This window comes from Limulus polyphemus, unplaced genomic scaffold, assembly GCF_000517525.1.
Source record: "Limulus polyphemus unplaced genomic scaffold, Limulus_polyphemus-2.1.2 Scaffold3196, whole genome shotgun sequence".
NCBI lineage: Eukaryota > Metazoa > Arthropoda > Merostomata > Xiphosura > Limulidae > Limulus > Limulus polyphemus.
Window position 1 is genome coordinate 33669 of NW_013668806.1, and position 18875 is coordinate 52543.

General features: G+C 32.8%; 1 protein-coding gene across 1 annotated transcript in view; it reads left to right on the forward strand.

Moving 5' to 3' along the window:
• Positions 1-18875, forward strand: part of LOC106468870 (serine/threonine-protein phosphatase 4 regulatory subunit 2-like) — a 49984-nt gene that overhangs the window by 26499 nt on the left and 4610 nt on the right. Inside the window, exons 7-8 of the mRNA XM_013929318.2 lie at positions 7624-8009; positions 15552-15638. Coding sequence (XP_013784772.2) covers positions 7624-8009; positions 15552-15638 — 473 coding nt within the window. The remainder of the gene's footprint in view (positions 1-7623; positions 8010-15551; positions 15639-18875) is intronic.

Here is an 18875-nt window from a genome sequence, read left to right on the forward strand (position 1 = left end):
AAACAAAAAGTTGTTCAATAAAATTTTGAATGTAAGACATTAAAACCTTGTGTCATGTGCAGTAAAAGGTACCTGTGCTGATAGGGTTAATTCATGAGGTCCACTGTAGAAGGTGTCTTGATATTCCATGAGCAAGTTGTGTTACCACTTGTGCTGATCATTTGCAAGATCTCTGCAAGTATGGTCATACAACTCATAAGAAAAGTGGTAAGCTGTCATTTTGTAAGGATTTGACATTGGACTTCCTTTATCTTTCATCAGAGGTGGCTGCTTCTGAAGTTCTTTGAAATACTGAAATACTACCTGTACATCCTCACACTCCTTAAGGTGGATTCCTGTACATGGTGAGGAGACCTCCAACGGAAGGTTCTGTATTTTCAGTTTACCTCTTCTGTGATCTGAATATCCACCCACGTGTTTGCTGTGTGTGGCAACCTGTGAAGGGAAGGAAAGGATCTTGGTGGTTGAAGGGTGTCAATGGCACTTTAACACACAACTTTGGCCTTGAATTACTGTAGACGGATGGCTCCCCCATGGTCAGTTGGCTGGTCTTCTTGGGCTAGGGTCAACTAAGTACCAGTGTTAGCATTCTCAACGGGTGTTGTGGACATTATGTCTGATGCTGATGTTTGGGTATAGTGCTCACGAAGCCCTGGCATTGCTAAAATGTCTTCGTTTGGCATTGTAGTGCATCACCTTCAGCACTAGATGCAGAACTATTATTTGTTCGTGCCCTCAGACCCTGGAATCTCCTTCTACTGACAGAGATCTGCCCAATCAACCTGGGGTAAGTTCTATGGTGGTCGATAGACTTCTTTCTGCTAAAGAGAAACGTTGTGGTAACAAGCAAATGGGTTCTCTGCCAAGTTTACCTCCACCTAAATAAAAATTGCCACTTTGATACAGGAGAACTGTCAAGGTTTCCATTCTAATTTGGATGACATTAAGACCTTGATCAATTCCTATCATCTCGTGTGTCTCTCCTTACAGGAAACATTCCTGATACCTGATGATACTGTCACCTTTCAGCAGTTTTCTTTATATCGGAATGACATGTTGTGTGATGGACGAGTCCATGGAGGTGTGGCACTGCTGGTTCACCAGCATGTACCCATCTTGTCTGTGCCATGTAATACACCCTTGGAGGCTGTAACCATCCATATCTCCATAGTCTTACCATCACTGTTTGTTCTTTCAACCTGTCTCCAGGAGAGATGATCAATCAGATCTTGATGCTCTTGTAGAACAATTGTAGTCTCTGTTTTTTCATCTTGGGAGACTTTAGTGGACACAATCTACTTTGTTTGGTGCTAATATTGATGGGAGGGGTCACTCAGTGGAGCGTATGCTCTCAGATGACAATCTTTCTTTCTTCAATACTGGTTCTTTTACCTATTTTCATTCACCTAGTCAGTCCTTTACTGCTATAGATCTGTATATCTGTTCTTCTTCATTTTTTCTCATTTTTTTGGAGGGTTGACAGTGACTCATAGGGCAGTGATCATTTTCCCATCGTTTTGAGGGAGAATGTGGTAGATGCCACCTTACCTTAGTGCCACAGTGGAAGTTGGAGCAGGCTGAATGTCTCTCTTTCACCTCTCTCTTGAAACTTGATCCTGCTATCATTAGACTGATTGTATAATTCAAACAGCTGTTTGTTCTATCCCCAAAACCTTGACACGTTTTCCACAGCATATTGATCCATGGTGGTCTCCTGCCTACCAGCATGCATGGAAGGCTTAGAAATGGGACTGGGATGCCTTTTGCAGGTATCCCACTCTTCCCAACTTTATTGCTTTCCAGCGGGCCCATGCTCTGCAGGTCAGACGTAAAAGCCAGAAGGAATCTTGGATTAAGCTCACAACCAACATCTCCTCTACCACCAGTTCCAAAGTCATATGGGACAAAACTTGGAAGGTCAGTTGGTAGTTTTCTTCCCATCCCCTTTTCATTTTGCTCTCCAATGGCCAGAAAGCTAGTGATGATCAGAATATTGCCAACATTCTTGGGGAGAGCTTTTCTTATCTTTCCAGCACTTCTGTCTCTTCTCCCACCTTCTTGGCCATCAAGTCTCAGGCTGAGCAAGCATCCGTTTCCTTTCAAGCAGATCGTCTCTGGCCTGACATGGACAGGTGGTTAGGGCACTCGACTCACAATCCGTGGGTCACGGGTTTGAATCCCCATCCTACCGAACATGCTTGCCCTTTCAGACGTGGAGGCATTATAATGTGACGGTCAATCTCACTATTCATTGGTTAAAGAGTAGCTCAAGAGTTGCCAGCAGGTGGTGATGACTAGTTGCCTTCCCTTTAGTCTTTCACTGCTAAATTGGGGATGGCTAGTGCAGATAGCCCTCGTGTAGCTTTACGTGAAATTCATAACAAACAAACAGATCGTCCCTATGTTTATAATCACCCATTTACACTGGTGGAACTTAAGCTTGCTTTTCATCGGTCTGGCAGTACATCAATCGGACCTAATGACGTTCACTATGAGATACTGCACCTTCTCTTTCTTTCCTTCTTCTTCTGGTTGTTTTCAACTGGATTTGGCAGGAGAATTTTTATCCTGATATGTGGTGCAATGCTATTGTTCTACTTTTTTATGTCAAAGCCTGGGAAGGATCCTACGATTCCTTCTAATTATCATCCAATTGCTTTGACTAGCTGGCTTTGTAAGGTCTTGGAGAGGATGGTTAATGCATGTCTTTTTAGTTCCTTGAATCAAACAACTTCCTCTCGCATACCCAATGTGGTTTTCATAGATATCACTCCGTCCTGGACTACCTGATTCATTTTGAAACCTCTATCAGGGAAGCCTTCCTCAAGAGAGAGCATCATGTTTCTGTTTTCTTTGATCTTGAGAAGGCTTATGATACCACTTGAAGGTTTGGTATTTTGCAGGGCTGTTATTCATATGGATTGCATGGTCAATTGACCCATTTTTGTTCCCAACTTTTTACAAAACAAAACTTGGAGTCCCTCAGGACTGTGTCTTGAGTGTCACCTTTTCAGTATCAAGATCAACACTATCACTAAACAACTTCCTTCTACTGTTGCAAATGGCCTATATGTCACCAACTTTCACATTTCTTGTCGGTTGTTGAACATAAGGTTTATTGAGTGGCAGCTTCAGACTGCCCTCACTCATTGTTGAAGTGGACCACAGCAAACAGTTTTACCTTCTCCTTCTTTAATGCCATTTGCATTAATTTTTTCAACCAACAAGGTTTACACCCTGATCCTGGGCTCCATCTAGATGATGATGTTGTTCTTCCTGTGGTTCCTGGGGCAAAGTTCTTGGGGTTTATCTTTGACCGTAAGCTTACTTTCATTTCTCAAATCAAGAAGCTTTGTCTTAAGTGTACAAAGGCACTGAACATCCTCCATGTCCTCTCTTCTACCTCTTGGGTAGTGGACCACTGTTCCATGTTCAAGATCTATCATGCCCTCATATGATTCAAGATGGACTCTGGTTTATGGTTCTGCCAGGCCCTCTGCCATGAATATGTTGGACCCTGTTCATCATTTGAGGCTTCGGCTGTGCGTGGGGGCTTTCTGCATTTTACTGGTCCAGAGTTTTTACACTGTGACCCATAAACCTCCTCTTCCCCTCTGCCTCTTACAATTTTCATTACAATATGCTTCGATCCTTACCACAGCATTTTGTCTGTGGTTGTGTTTTCCTTCTTTGGTGGACTGTGCTCTTTCAGAAAAGATGGTCTGCCATTCCTCCTTTTGGCCTATGTTACCAGGCACAGCTGGCTGAATTGGGTCTGTCATTGAAAGATGTTGCCGAGTCCGATGATCGGTCCATACTGCCATGGCTCATTATCATCCACACCTGTGACCTTTTTTTGAGTCATCTGAGGAAGGTGGATACTCTTGATTGGAAGTACCATCTTCTCTTTGCCGAATATCTTTTGAACCATTTTTCTGTTCCCATTTTCATGAATGGTTTGAAATCAGGTGTTTCTGTATGCTTTGCCATGGTGTTTTGTGGCTTGGTGGTTGCTCACAGGATCCTCTCTACAATTTCTGTGTTCACTGCCAAATTATATGCCATTTCTCTTGCCCTTGATCATGTAGAAACTAAGCAGTACACTAACTCTCTTAGCTCTATTGGTCCTGGAATTGCTTAATGTTAGTTCTCACTCTGTTCTCTTAAACATTCAGAAATGTGTGATCTTTGTGACACTAAAATCACAATTGTCCACCTTTTACTTTTGTTTTGCTGTTACAAATGCCAGCAGTGGCAACATTTTAGACTTGTTTTCTACGGGTTTACCTTTGACATTGGATGGTGTTATAGGTGATGGTGACACTGCCCAGCTTGATTGTGTTTTTAAATTTTTATGAGCCATTGGCCTTTTTACATCTGTTGAAGTTCTTTACCAGCCTTTTGGACATTGTTTAGCTTTTAACTTCTTTTTACATTTTATTGTATTTTACTAACAGCTTTTTTACCAGTTGTTTGGCACTGATAGCCTAATTGCTTTGCACAAATAAACACAAAACAACAAACAAACAGCCTCACATTTTTCGATGTCCCATCCAGATTTTACTTTGATTTGATAGTTTGTTTTGTTCATGGCACTAATGATTACATCACTATTCTTCAAATACACAAAAGTTCTACCAACCATTAATCCATCAGGACATGCTAGAGTGATTTTTTCTAATTTGGCCCAGTCGCTAGATGTAAGTTTATTTTCAAGAAGCTGTGGTATGATTACTGTACTTTTCAGTAGTACAATGGTTGCTCCCCTTATTCTTATGGAAAGTTCAACCTCTGGTTGTAGTAATTACTTTGTAGTTCACATAGATTTCCTGGTCATAGACATGAAGCTATTTCAAGCTAGACTAACCTCACACTGATGTTTCTGCATGAAGTCAGTTCCCAGTATGTATTCTTCCTCAGTGTCAATTACCCATACATTTATTGTCTTGTGGTTTATTCCCTCCATTCTATGTTACTAGTTGTCTAACTAATTCTCTTCATTGTAAAATGTTGTCAGTAGAAGTTGATGTTTCAACACTAAATCTGACTATTTCATAACTTGAAGATGGTGTCTTTAGTTGTTTCGCTGCAAATTTAATGGATTCTAGTTCCATCACCAACTGCTAAGCTTCCTTTAAGTACATACATTTAATTTGCTTCAGCCTGATCCTCATATCCTCATCTATTGTAGTACCTATAAGTTGGTCACATGCCAACATACCCATCATTTCACAAGGAATGTCCAAGTAAGATAATTGGGCAAGCTTTTCCATGTCTTCTGCAAGTTTGGTTAAAGTCTTTTCTTTCTTCCATACTCTTTTCCAGAACTCTGCTCTAAGCATTAGTTAGTCACCTTATCCAACAGGTTCAGAGTGTTGCATGAAAAGGAAGTATGCGGATAGTTGTTATGTCTGTCTGTTATGTCTGTTACTTAATGTTTTCAAAGTTAATCCTTTTAAATGGGCAGCAAGATGGATGGCTTGTTGTTCACTATTCCACCTGTTTGTTATGGAAATGAATTTGAACTGGTCTTGGTATAGTACCTTCCCATCATGTGCTGTTGGTTTCTCAATTAGTTGAATTGGGCACTAAAATTTGGAAATGGAATTATTAGTTTAGTGTCATGGCTGTAGTAGTCCAGGAAGATTCTCCCATAACAGTTGACACAGCATTAGTGGTAATAGATGTAGACTAAGTTTTTATTCTATATTTTGTAGCAGATGGCATTTCAGCCTGGAACTCCTGAGCCAATACAGAAAGAGATGTGGTTTAATAATTCATTGTCCAGATGTTTTATTCTATCATTGATGTTCTTTTCTATCTCTTTTCTTTCTTTCACTTTTGACTTAAATAATTTCCTCACTACAGCCTTGATGTATTTCTTCAGTTTTGTCTTTACAACCTCTCAACAAACTTATTTCAATCCCTCTGTATATCCACTATAGGTTTGTAATGGTCTAAAATGGACATGGGTTTACAAAGTCAGTCAATTTGACTGAGCCTGTAGCATGAGGGTTAACTAGTGAAACTTTCTTTTAACTCCTCATTTAAATTCCTGTCCCATTTTTCTAATTTTTTTTTGTCCTGTCCTTTCTTTATTTTTCCATCTCTTTCTTTATGGACCTCTCCTAATTTTCTGTAACTTTCTTCTAGTTTTCTGTTAATTTCCTTTCTTTTTCTTTTTTGTCTTGTTCATCCTGGTATTGTTTTAGTAATTTCATCATTTCAAGTAATACTTTGCTTTCACTCTTTGACCTAGTGGTTTTCATCTTGAGCAGTTAAAGTTCTATCTCAAATATATTCAATGTTGTATTTTATTTCCTCCACAAGATCCTCTGATACCATTGTTGCATTGTTCTTTTTTTGGCATGTTCTTCTAAATTAACTGGTAAAAATAATTCAAAGTCCAGTCCAAGTAAACTGTAACAAATTAGTTTATTTCTTCCTTTCATGTTTGTATAAGTTTCAACACTTGTGCAAAGTTACTTGAAAAGTGCCACAGCAAACACAGGTCTAAATATTTCACTAAAAGACACTAACAGATTCAACTATGTTTTGAAAGTAAAACTCTCCATACTTCACAACTGTCTTGTATTCATAATCTAGTTTTGGATGTACCAGAAAACTTTGTAGTTGCTCTAGGTGTTTCTTATTAAAAACCCCATTTGATCTAAATGTCATCATTAAAACCCTACAGTTTCTTATAGCTAATATTTAAATTACAACATGACAAATATAAGTCTTAACAGTATAAAATGAGCAAGCAAAATAACAGAAATTATATTTATCATAATATTTCAGTTAACAGAAAAAATTCACACATTTTTTTTTTGCTGTTACAAAAAATTGGTAGACCTGAACTGTAGATAAATAAAGTTTATTTTTTTCAATTTCATAATGCATGAGCTAATGGCCAACATAAAATTCATTTTGACAATGTTAAAGATTGTGTGTATGGTGAACAAAATACAAGTGTTTTCTGATGACTGGTATTCTCACAAAATTACACAAATCAAAGTTTCTAATATTTTGTGATTTTATATTATGCCAAACATTCATTTGTAATTTCTTGCTTCAGTGGTACTTCATTAACTCAAAATATTTAAAAATATTTCTTGCCATTCTTTTGAATTAGATGTATTGAAGTGAGAAAAGATATTAAAATTATCCTTAATGGGCTGTAGTTGTTAAAAAAATTGTATTCTAAAAAGCCTGACTTGGCTTGGTGGTTAGGGTGCTTGACTCACAAAATATGGATTGCATGATTGATTCAGTGCTGAACAGGCTTATCCTTTCAGCTGTGTGGGTGTTATAAGGTAATGATTAATCTCTCAATTCTTTGATAAAGAGTAACCCAAGAGCTGCTGGCAGTTGCCTTCCCTGTGGTCAACAGTTCAAAATTAGTTGTAGCGGCAAATATCCTTAGTAACTTTGCCATAAACAAACTTATTTAAGGATTATATGGATGTCAGTGTTTAAAGTTTTAATAATTATATTGTTTATTATGTGAATTTTTTAAAATGTGTTTAATCGGGGAAGCACATTAATACATCATAGAACTTGGCATTTTCAGTTATAGTAGTTTTACAATTCTTCAACTGTTTACTGGTTTCTTTGTTTCAGCTGGCATCCAGAAGCTAACAACTCTGTTATGGTGAATGGGATTGTGAATATAGTAAATGGAAGGGATAATAACAGTAACCTAGTGTTACATACCAACAGATCTGCAAGTGTGGATGAGCCACAGGTGGACAGTTTTACTACTGGTACTGTACTTTCCCCAGTATCAGTAGGCTTAGGAACAGTGAGCAGTACAAAACGAGGTGAAGATCGATTAGCAGGACCTCTGAATAAAGAAAAGAGTGACACCTCTGAACCTCTTGACTCTACAGAAAAACATGTTGATAGCAGCATGGATATTTCTGCAGATAAAACAGAGGTTTCCTGTACTGAACCTACATCATCACCATTGAGAAACAGTAGTGACACAATAACAGAGCATTCTGCTGGTAAGTTTTTAATAACTGATGGTGTTATGATGTTAATAAAAAAAATATTTGCAGTTAAATCAGTTTTATTAACCTGTGGTTTGTCTGTCAACAGTAATCTTTTAATACACTGATTGTTTTCATCATTGGCCTTAGTTAAGATCTTGAGGTGCATTAACCCTATGTGCATGGGGTTGGCCTGTTGGACCAATCCCATATAGGAGAATTAACATTTATAATAATTTCAAATTTACTCAGTGTATCTTCACAAAATTTGGTAAGCTTTTAGTAAACGTTACAAATATGTTGTACACAAAATATCAGAATTTTTAATAAAGTATTTCTATGAAAGATTTGTCTCTGAATTTACTTTAGTCAGACTCTGACTAAATTTGTAGATTAAACACTAGTCTGAGTGCAAGTTGATTTCCAAGTTATGAATAAAAATAAATTGTTTTATCTTAGTTTCCAGACTTCATTTATATAACCTTTAGAACCTTCTAAGTTAATATCAGAAGTTTTTCAGTAAATTTTCATACCTTATCTTGTATTTCTCTACACTTTATGGGTTCAGTCCATTTGACTAACTTTGTAAACATCATAAAAAAATGAAATAAATCTAAGTTAATCCTTCTTTCTTTCTTAAATAATGGCTGACAATTATAGTTAGTTATCCTAAAATCTTCAGTTCTTTATCCTTTTCACAACTGTTTTCATTTAATTTTATTGTTTTATTGCTCTTTTAATTGTCCAACTACTAAACTTGTGTAAAGAAAACAACTACATTACGCAGTGAGTTCTTGCCTGAAGCTCTCTAAATGATTTATATTCACAAACAGCTTGTGTGCAGACCTCACTAAGAAATTTTTCATTTAACTTTTTCCTTTATATTTTCTTATCTAACCTTTGTAATTTTTACTTTTATAATAATGAATAAAGAGCATACATAAAGAACAAGAAATTTAGTATTTATGTTTATCATCTTGCTGTCAGTCTTAATGAAACTTAGCCCTCATTTTTCTAACCATGGTAGTAGTACATAAAATAATTTTTGTTTATTTCAAATATGCAATTTAAAACAAAATAATAACATGCACAAAGAACACAATGTCCTCTAAGTATTGTAATTTATATGGCTTTCTAAGTAAGGTATAAGTACCTTAAAATAATTCACTGACCTGGATGATGTGAACTTGATGATAGGAGCAATAAAACTGTAGGCCAAATAATTCAAATACTGTCATCACAATGAATCCAAGAACAACTGTCAGAGAAAATTACTGAAAGAAAGGATGTGATAGAGAGCATAGGAAGTGGGTTTGTCTTTTTGTTTTATATCTCCATAAACAAAGAAGATTGGAGGCTATAAAATTACACTGTGCCTTAATAATATTTATAATATAAATGTATACTTTATGTTAAACTCAGGACATCATACAGGGGTGGTGAGAAAATCAAAATTGTACAGTTTTAAAAATGTAGTCAGAATTTCCCATCACCTCTAGATTTTGAGTTATTGTAATATCTCAGAATTTTATCAGTGCTGTGTAAAATACCATGTAATCAACTCAGTAAAGTAGGTTTATGCTGTGGAATTAAGTTTGCTTGAACAGTTTAATGAGTAAAAGGCATACATTTGTGATAATTTCAAACACTGAGTGTATTATATTGGTGTAAAATTCCACATACGTTTGTGATAACTTCAAACATTGAGTGTATTATATTGGTGTAAAATTCCGAATATATTGTTCATATATACTATTTATTCTCGATATAATTGTTGTAAATTGCAGCATTTTTTTCTCATTCCCACACTCACCTGCTCTGCCCAGGAATCACAAAACCCTTGCATGCTCAGTTTGTTAGAACATTCAAGAACTTCCTTGACTGAGCTTAAAAGGAGCAGGTCAGATGCCTCTCACTCACTCAGTTGAGCTGATTTTAGCAAAATAAATTTGTTTTGTTTGTACTTCAAGTTTATATAGCCTTGGGCCAGTGTGTCCTGGTGATATGGGAACGAGGGGTGCACTGTGATTTGAGGGTCTTAGGTGTGATTTTCATTGTCACCAAACTTGTTTGTCTTGTTTTTGTTATGGCAAAGCTACTAAGGCTATGTGCTACTGTCACTAATTTTGAATTGATTTTTTTGAAGTATTCAGAAATCAACACATCTTGAGTCTACAGAAATCCAGTCAAGACCTCGGCCAATAATTGATTATGTCTAATCTAACACAACAATATGAAAGTCAATTAAATGTTGTCATTGGTAACTTTTTGCACCCTGGCTTTTTCTAGACACTCTAATAATATGTCTTGTCTGTAGAGAATTATTTTCCTCAAAGTTTTTATTTTTTTTAGAAGTTATAATTTTCATGAGAAAGATGTTTTTAATATTGTTGATGTCTAAAATAAGTAAAAATGCAAGTGGCATGACTGTATAAGTAATGATTTTTTGAAAACTATTTGTAGATAGGCATACTGTTTACATTTACAAACATACACTATAATTGTTTTGTAATTATGATTATAACTATTTAATTTTGATTAAAAGTTTGAAGCGTTTGTTTTTAATTGTTTTTATTTTCATATTAATCACATTACTAGAAATCAAGATATAAACTGTAAAATTGCTGTATTATAACATGACTGAGCTAATCATTTACAGAATATATTAACGTTATTTTAACTTTGTTTAGGATACATTTTAGTTGATATTGATCCAAACTACTATATCATTATAATGAAAATCTTTTATGTAAAAAATGCTGAAAAGTTGGTTATAGTATTATACAGTTAACTTTCAAAAATAGTACCTTAAGCCTGAAGACAGTTTCCTATTTCTATAAATTTTTTGAGACACAAATTTTAGTAAATTTGACATGTTAATTCTAACTATATTTCAACAATTTGAACTTGTAAATAAGTTTAATATTTTCTGATATTTACTTAGTGTAGAAGAAAAATGAAATGTTACTGCAGCTAGTTAAACATAGTATTATTGTGTTATCATTAAACAACAATCTTATCTGAATATACTTTCTAGATTTATTGTTATTCATTTGATAACCAGGTGGTTAGGGTGCTTGAATTGCAATCTGCAGGTTGTGGGTTTCAATCCCTATTCCACCAAACATGTTTGCCGTTTCAGCCATGGAGGTGTTCAAATATGATGATCAATCCCACTATATGTTTGTAAAAGAGTAGCCCAAAAGCTGGCAGTGGGTTGTAATGACTAGCTTCCTTCCCTCTAGTCTTTCGCTGCTAAATTAGGAATGGCTAATGCAGATGCCCCTTGTGTAGTTTGCACAATATTCAAAACAACAGAAAGTTAAATCTATCAAAAGTTTTATTTTACAAAATAAATTGATGGTATTCCTATTTATATATTTTTTACATTGTTTGACTTTAAATTTAGGCTACTTGAAGAATATCCAAAAATACTAGGTCTTCTTTTGCTAAGTACACATTTTCCTAACAACTAAAATAAGGTAGGATTAGTTTTCCCTTTATTGATTATAAAGCCTTTGAGTAACTATAGAGCCTCCAACATTGTTGTAAACACACTTATGAATGTGAAAAACAATGCTAAATTGTCTGGAATTACATGTCTGAAAAGTGTACAATGTATTGTTGCAACAGGTGACTGGTAAATGAATACATCTTCTATACTAGAATTAGTATTTTATTTTCTGATATTTACTTAAGTGTAATTCATGATGAAAAATTGAAAAAAAGTTCATATTTTCATTTTGCACAACCATAAAGCCTGTAAACAATGCATTTGTCTTTTACTCTAAAATTTTTCTGCCTATCCCAGAGAATAACTATTTTTGCTAAGAAGCTATCACCCCTTGAGAATATATTATCCATTTCTTGAATTTCAAGCTTTTCCCTTAGTTTTGGTATATGTCTTGGTTGAAACCTTGTAATGGTACCACATGGAGTGGTTTGATCATTTATTAATGAAACTCAATATTGAAACAGCTATAAAGGAAATAAATATGATTGGATAGAGCAAGATTAGACAGTTGTATCTAATGAAACAAAGTAAATGTATAGGTTTAAGAGTTTTGTAAATGTTTTGTTTGTGAATTGTGAATGTATTTCTGTCTTAAATTAAATTTGTTTGAAAGCTGCAGAAGTTTTCTTCAATGAGAAGGCATCAAATAACTTGAATTAAGATAAGCTTATATAATTTTAGATGTGTGGAATGGGTAACAAAGAAAACTACTACAAGTTTAATAAGTTTTTACTTTTTAATAGATATATTGTGTTTTTTCTTTAATTGCAGTGTTTTAGGATACAAGTTTATTATTATACTTACCAAATAAAATCATCATCAAACCAGTTAAGCTTAGTTAAGTTTACTGTTTAGTGAGTATTGTAGGAAATGTAAAATATTTTGATGACACAATCTTCATTTAATATTCTCTTTATGTTTATCCTATTCAAATAACACACATAAATAACTTGGCTAACTGGTTACTTACTTATTTCTAATTGCAATTGTGGTATATTTTAAATGAAACATTATTATTCTATTGGTGATAGCAAAATATTTTTCCATTATTTTATCATCAATGAGTGAGAGATTACTGCATGTTTTAAAATCAAATATAATGGTGACTGAGTTTGACATTAGTGATTCATTCGTCAAATTGGAAATTTTCAGGTTATTTTTTTTCAAGAATTTATGTAAAAATGCTGAAATTATAACTTTTAGGAAATGTCTGTCATATGAAAATTTACTTGAAAAAAACTAGGTGAAAATAGGAAGATTACCATGTTAAAACATGTTAGCTCTATAGAACAATATGTTAACACAGTTCCAAGTGTACTTATGTACAGAACAGTCTGGTAATACTGATAATAAAGGATGATAAGAATAGTAAGCTCTAATAATATATTAATAGTAGGTACAATCATTTCTGATCAAACATGCCTTTATCCATTTCAGAAATAATAATGAATAATGTTAGTAAATAATGCAACACAAGTTCAGTAGTGCAACTTGCACAGAAAAAATCAAATATCACTATCTGTTATAGTGTGGCCTTTTATTATCTAATAACTCCAGTTGTCTATCCAGTGGATGAAACGTTGTAAATTTAATTAGTCATTAACATTTTGTATTAAATGAGAGCCTTTCAACAAGGGGGGATAATTTATATAAAAATTAGAATTTCTTATGTAATTCAAAATGGTCACTATGAACTGTTCATTATAGTAAATAATTAAAAAACAGCATTTACTATTTACACAATTAAAACTTTATTGAAGTCATACTGCTTCCACTTTAAAACAACACTGTACAAGTACTAGTTTTGATGTGATCTATATCATCTTCAGGAGTTACTTACAAGACACTTACAATCCATGCATTATACTTTTACCCCTTTTTGCTTTGCTTCACTATTATTTATATATTTCCTTGGTCTACTTTATTATTATTATTTTTATTTTTTTCTAGTTATTATAATATATCTCGTGATATATCAACATATTGACTTGCTGGTCCTTCGTCTCTATGTAATACTTATTTTTTCTACACTTTATTATTTCTGACGTTTCTCTAATATTTAATGCTATAATACTACGAGGTTGAGCCAAAATGAAAGTTTTTTTCCCACAATATGGTACGTTGTTAGTTTTTACATGTTTGACTATAGCTGAGGTTTATATTTTATTATTTCTTATATAACCTTTATGTTCTTGCAATCTGTAGTTTAAACTTCTTTTAGTTTGATCAATATAAATACCACCACATTCACAGTCCATCTTGTAAATAACTGTTTTGTCTGTTAATTCTATTTTATCTTTAGTATTCCCTATCATGTCTTGTATCTTATTTATTGGTTTGAAGATAGGATAAAAATTCTGATTCTTTTTAAATACTATATATAATTGACTTGTTAAACCTGGAACATAAGGTAAACTTAAAGTTTCTGTTTTGTTTTTATCATAAATAGATCTTAATTTAGTATTTTTAACTGTGTTTACACCTTTGTTAAATTTCTTAAGTGCTTTGTCTACTATATTTGGTTGAAATTCTCAATCAATAGCTACATACTTAATTAATAACAATTCGTTATTTATATCTTCCTGTCTTGGAACATTTTTAAAGCTCTATATATATTACACAAGCGCCGTTAATTCGTATAATATATTCTCTTCCTAGCTTAAATATTTAAAAAAGTGTTTGACAAATACAAGCAGGACAACTGGAATATATATATATATATATATACATAAACATCTACACATTAACAGCTTGGAGGATGATATGGGACATAGAGGAAGCAGTCAACTAAAATATTATTTTTAATCAACTTTTTATAATTTAAAATACTTTTATTTTATCAGAAATATTAACCTTACTTCTTCATTTGGAGCCCACATTTGTTTATTCAAATATTATGAACCACACTTTCTACTAGTTGCATACTTAAAGCTTCAAGCCACATATTCATTGCATTTAAGCTTGTGACAACCCTAAAATAAGGCTCATTTCAATCTTGAAATTTCAGTTACTTCCACAGCCTTAGTTGTGATAGTATATGTGATTGTTCAGGTATAAACATTTACTTATTATGATAATTTTAGTGAATATCTCTGCAGTTAACCTTACATTTTGTAATTAGATTGTTCTGTATCTAAAGCATACTTACCATGGTGTTAACTGATTGTTCCATATGTAAAACATACTTATTATACTGTTAGCATTAACAGATTAACTAACTTTACTTTCACCACCTTTGTGTTAGTTTGTTAATATTTGATTGTCCATTTCACAAATTTAGACTTCTTAGACATTTCCAACGTAGTTATAAGTTGTTTTAATGTGTCTTTAGGTATACAAATAACAAAAACATTTGGTAATTTCAAAGACAATTTTCATAATTTTTGTTAAATTCCTTAATATGTAGTTTCATTTCTTTCTTTTTTTTTCTTTTTTAATCACCTCTTTTTGATGCTGTTTTGTTTGAATTTAAACAGGGAAGAACCATATTATTATATTTCCTGTGATTTCACCTGAGAATGACTTGCCCTAGCAACTGTAATAAATTAAACTTTAGTTGCTGTTTAGACATTGTTTCTGTATTTTACCTCCCCTAACTCTGATATATTTACACACATATACACATCTGATTGCTAATTTTAGTTTACTGGTAATATTCATTTTGTAATTTGGCCCAAATTAATATGTAAAGAGTACTTGAAAAGCAGTTCTTTTTAAAAAAGTTTTAAATACTAAAGATGAGTGATTTTTATTGTGCATGCTATTCTGACACCAGGGAAGGCCTTATATCCAAGCCATTATTAATGTAAACTAAGGGAGTAGTTTATCTATGTAAATATCTAATTAGTTTGTCAGTTTAAAAAGAAACAACATATTGAGGGCTGTTAGTTATATTGTTTCTAAAACAGTGTCATAGAATGTTGAATTAAATAATTTCAGTTTTTGTATTGTTTTTTTCATCTTCAGATCTAGAATCTACATGCCCATTAGTTTGCTTTCCTTTATGAATTATTAATTCATCTGTTTATTTATTTCTTATTTAGGTGGAGAAGCTATTGTTTTTGAAGATTTACCTCTTGGAAATAGTGCAGATATGGTGAAGGAAAAAACTATTTCACCACCAGCTGTTGGTAAGTGTCAGAGGCTCTTAGTAGCTGATTATAAACTTTACGTTTCCTAGGTTTATTAATTTTTTTTTCATTTGTTCACTTATTTAAGTGTGTTTAAGTGATTTGACTGATATCTTGTCTTTGTATATTATTATCAAATATAAAACTAGTGTATCTTCAGTTTCATGATTTTTAATTGAAAGCATTTAATATAAAATTGCAGTCAGTATTTGCTTACATGAAATAGGCTTAAACTGGTTTATTTTTGCGTATAGAACGTTATATGTCAGTGTAACAAAAATGAAAAGAATGTTACCCAAAATGTCCTCATTTGTTCCTCATTTTATGGTTATTAAATAAGTTATGTATGACCTGTATCTACCTGTGTTTTCTTTTTTCTGTCCTTTGATGTGATTAGATTGTTGTTTTATTGTAGTGTAGTGTGAATTTCTATAAAATCTGATCAACTGTGTTACACAAGCATAACAAAAATCCACAATAATCCCACCTTGTACAACAGAACAGATTTATGTACAATCCAAACTTAAACATGTTCCAAAGGGATGAAAAGTTACTACTTTTCAGAGTATGCAACATTTAAGTAATAAAATCAAAATATATCAACATCCATATTAACCCTTTTCAGGACAAAGAGCACCTTTCTGGTGTTAAGTGTACATCTGTTTATCAAATTTCAAAATTTAAGTAAAAATAATAATTCTAACACTATTTCAACAACTGTTTACTTAAAAATATTTCAGATTTGATGGTTTGTTATCTTGAAACATTTATTTAGTAAAATTTGCAAAGAAAATTGAAAACATGTTAAAATTTCCATTTTTGCATAGCCCTGAAGTGTATCTCCTATAAAAAAAATGCACTTACAAATTTTTATTTTTTAGAATTTTTCCACTCATCTGAAAGCATAAGTTTATATTTTCTAAGAAAGTATCATCCCTCGAGAATATAATTATCAATGTTTTGTTACTCATGGTTTTTCTTCTCTTTCTCTAAATTTTATTTGTAAATGCTCTTGGTTCCCACCCTTTTGTGACCTTGTAGCAAGTGATTGAACAACTGCTAATGAAACTAAGCTTTCAATATAGCTCCAGGAAAAGTTTAAATACTACTGGATACAGATTATAAACTATTTACATCATTGTAAAGTGAATAAAGTGGATGGAATGTAGTGAGAAATTTAGAAGACTTGAGAACAAGCCACAGATCTTTTTATTCCTTAAAATGTTTTAGTGGTAAATTATATTTATTTGAAAACTACAGGTAAACATTATTAGGTTTAGAGAACATGAGAGACAATGGCAAGATATTCTGGTGACTTGACTCATTATTTATTGAAAATTAATGTTAAGTTTAGTGTATTTAAACAACACAAATAAAATAATTTAATTTATTGGAAAGAAAGTATATTTGTTAGTATAAATTTATTTCGACCAAGAGTATTGTTAGCAAACATTTTATATGTAGTATCACTGATTGCAGTTTTGAAAGGTCAGGCTATAGGTCACCAATAAGTGTTTGTCAATTTCTGCAGTGTTTTTCATATTTTATATCCAAAAGTGGTGACTATTGCAATTTTTAAAATAGATACGTTAATGAATATCATTCCGGTTTAAATTGACTGAATATATAAGATGTAACTTGCTGATCAACATAAAAACAAGGGGGAATCTTCAATAGCTGCGGCACTTGAATTCTTTTAGGTAGGATTAGAATACATTAATCTATAAGACTTTTTTTTTCCTTTTTATTAGCTACTAGCAGGATTGCCCGGGTTTTTGAAAAAAATAACTAACTCTCTCTGTTTCCCTATTCCATATTTCAATAGGTAAAAAAATATTTTGTGAAGTTATGAAAAAAAAAAAAATCTGAGGTTTGATTTTTGAAATTAAACTATGAACCTGTTTTAAATCAGGGATTCCTTATGAACGATGTTTTTTCTTCACTGACAAGGATAAATAGGCCCTTATGGGGAATATTTAGATTATCTTGTATGAGTACCCGTTCTGACGAACAGGATAAGCCTAGCTCTATTCCCCCCATCCCCCCTTCTCAAATATCAAAATTTTCAAACATGAATATGCATGTAATATCGTGTTCAATTTGCTTTAATGTAAATTTAATATATTTTTATGCATGTGATACCGTATTCACTTTGATGTATGAAATATACTACAAACAAAATGCAATATTGTACTTAATAATGTACCAAAAATTCACTTCCAGGTATGAAACCACTTGGAGAAAATAAAGTAGAATAAAATACATACACTGACTTAACTTTAATCTAATTTTACACACTAAGTATTGTAATGTAAGCCTTACTCTTTTCATGTATCTATTTTATGACAGATGGCATAATTTTGTTTTATAGGCTAGGCCTACTGTTTGCTTTTTCACACACAACATTCTAATTCTGCATACATTTCCTTTGTGTGTGAGGTTAAATATATGATGTATTAGTTAATGATTTATAACTAAATAAGCCTATCTATTGTAATGTTAATATAAAAAAAAATTACCAAGTTCAACCCATCTTCCACCTCATGCAAGCATTCTACCGGTCATGCTGACTTGACTTTAATGTCATTGTATGCAATAAGTATTATAATTTAAGCCTTACTCTTTTCACATATTCTATTTTATGGCAGATGGCATAATTTTATTTTATAGGCTAGGCCTACTGTTTGCTTTTTCACATACAACATTATAATTCTGCATACATTTGTTTTGTGTGTGAGGTTAAATATATGATGTATTAGTAGATGTATAGTTAATGATCTATAATTAAATAGGCATATAATGCTATATTCTAAATTAAATGTTAACTCAAACTTACCAAAAAATGTTAAGTTTGCATAAAATTTATTCATGTATTGTGTATATGTTAATGATAAAATTACTGGTTCAGTAGCAGATGATAGATGCGTATATCAATGAAAAGTTGTCGTTTTGCACACCATCACGTGAGGGAAGTGTGACATGTGCAGTGAACGTTGCAAACAAACAGAGAGATTTTGAGTTTTATATATAGATATTTTTGTGTCACAGCAATACCAAGCGTGGGGGTGTGCGTATACCTGATTTGGTTTTATTACTCATCAGGATCTTTATCAACCTACCCTCAAATTGAAATTCTTCTAGGCAGGATTAGAGTAAATTGATCAGTCAAAAGGGTTTGACCTCCTGAGTTCAAAACTGTAATTATATCTCAAATCGGTCAAGAGATGACGGAGCTAT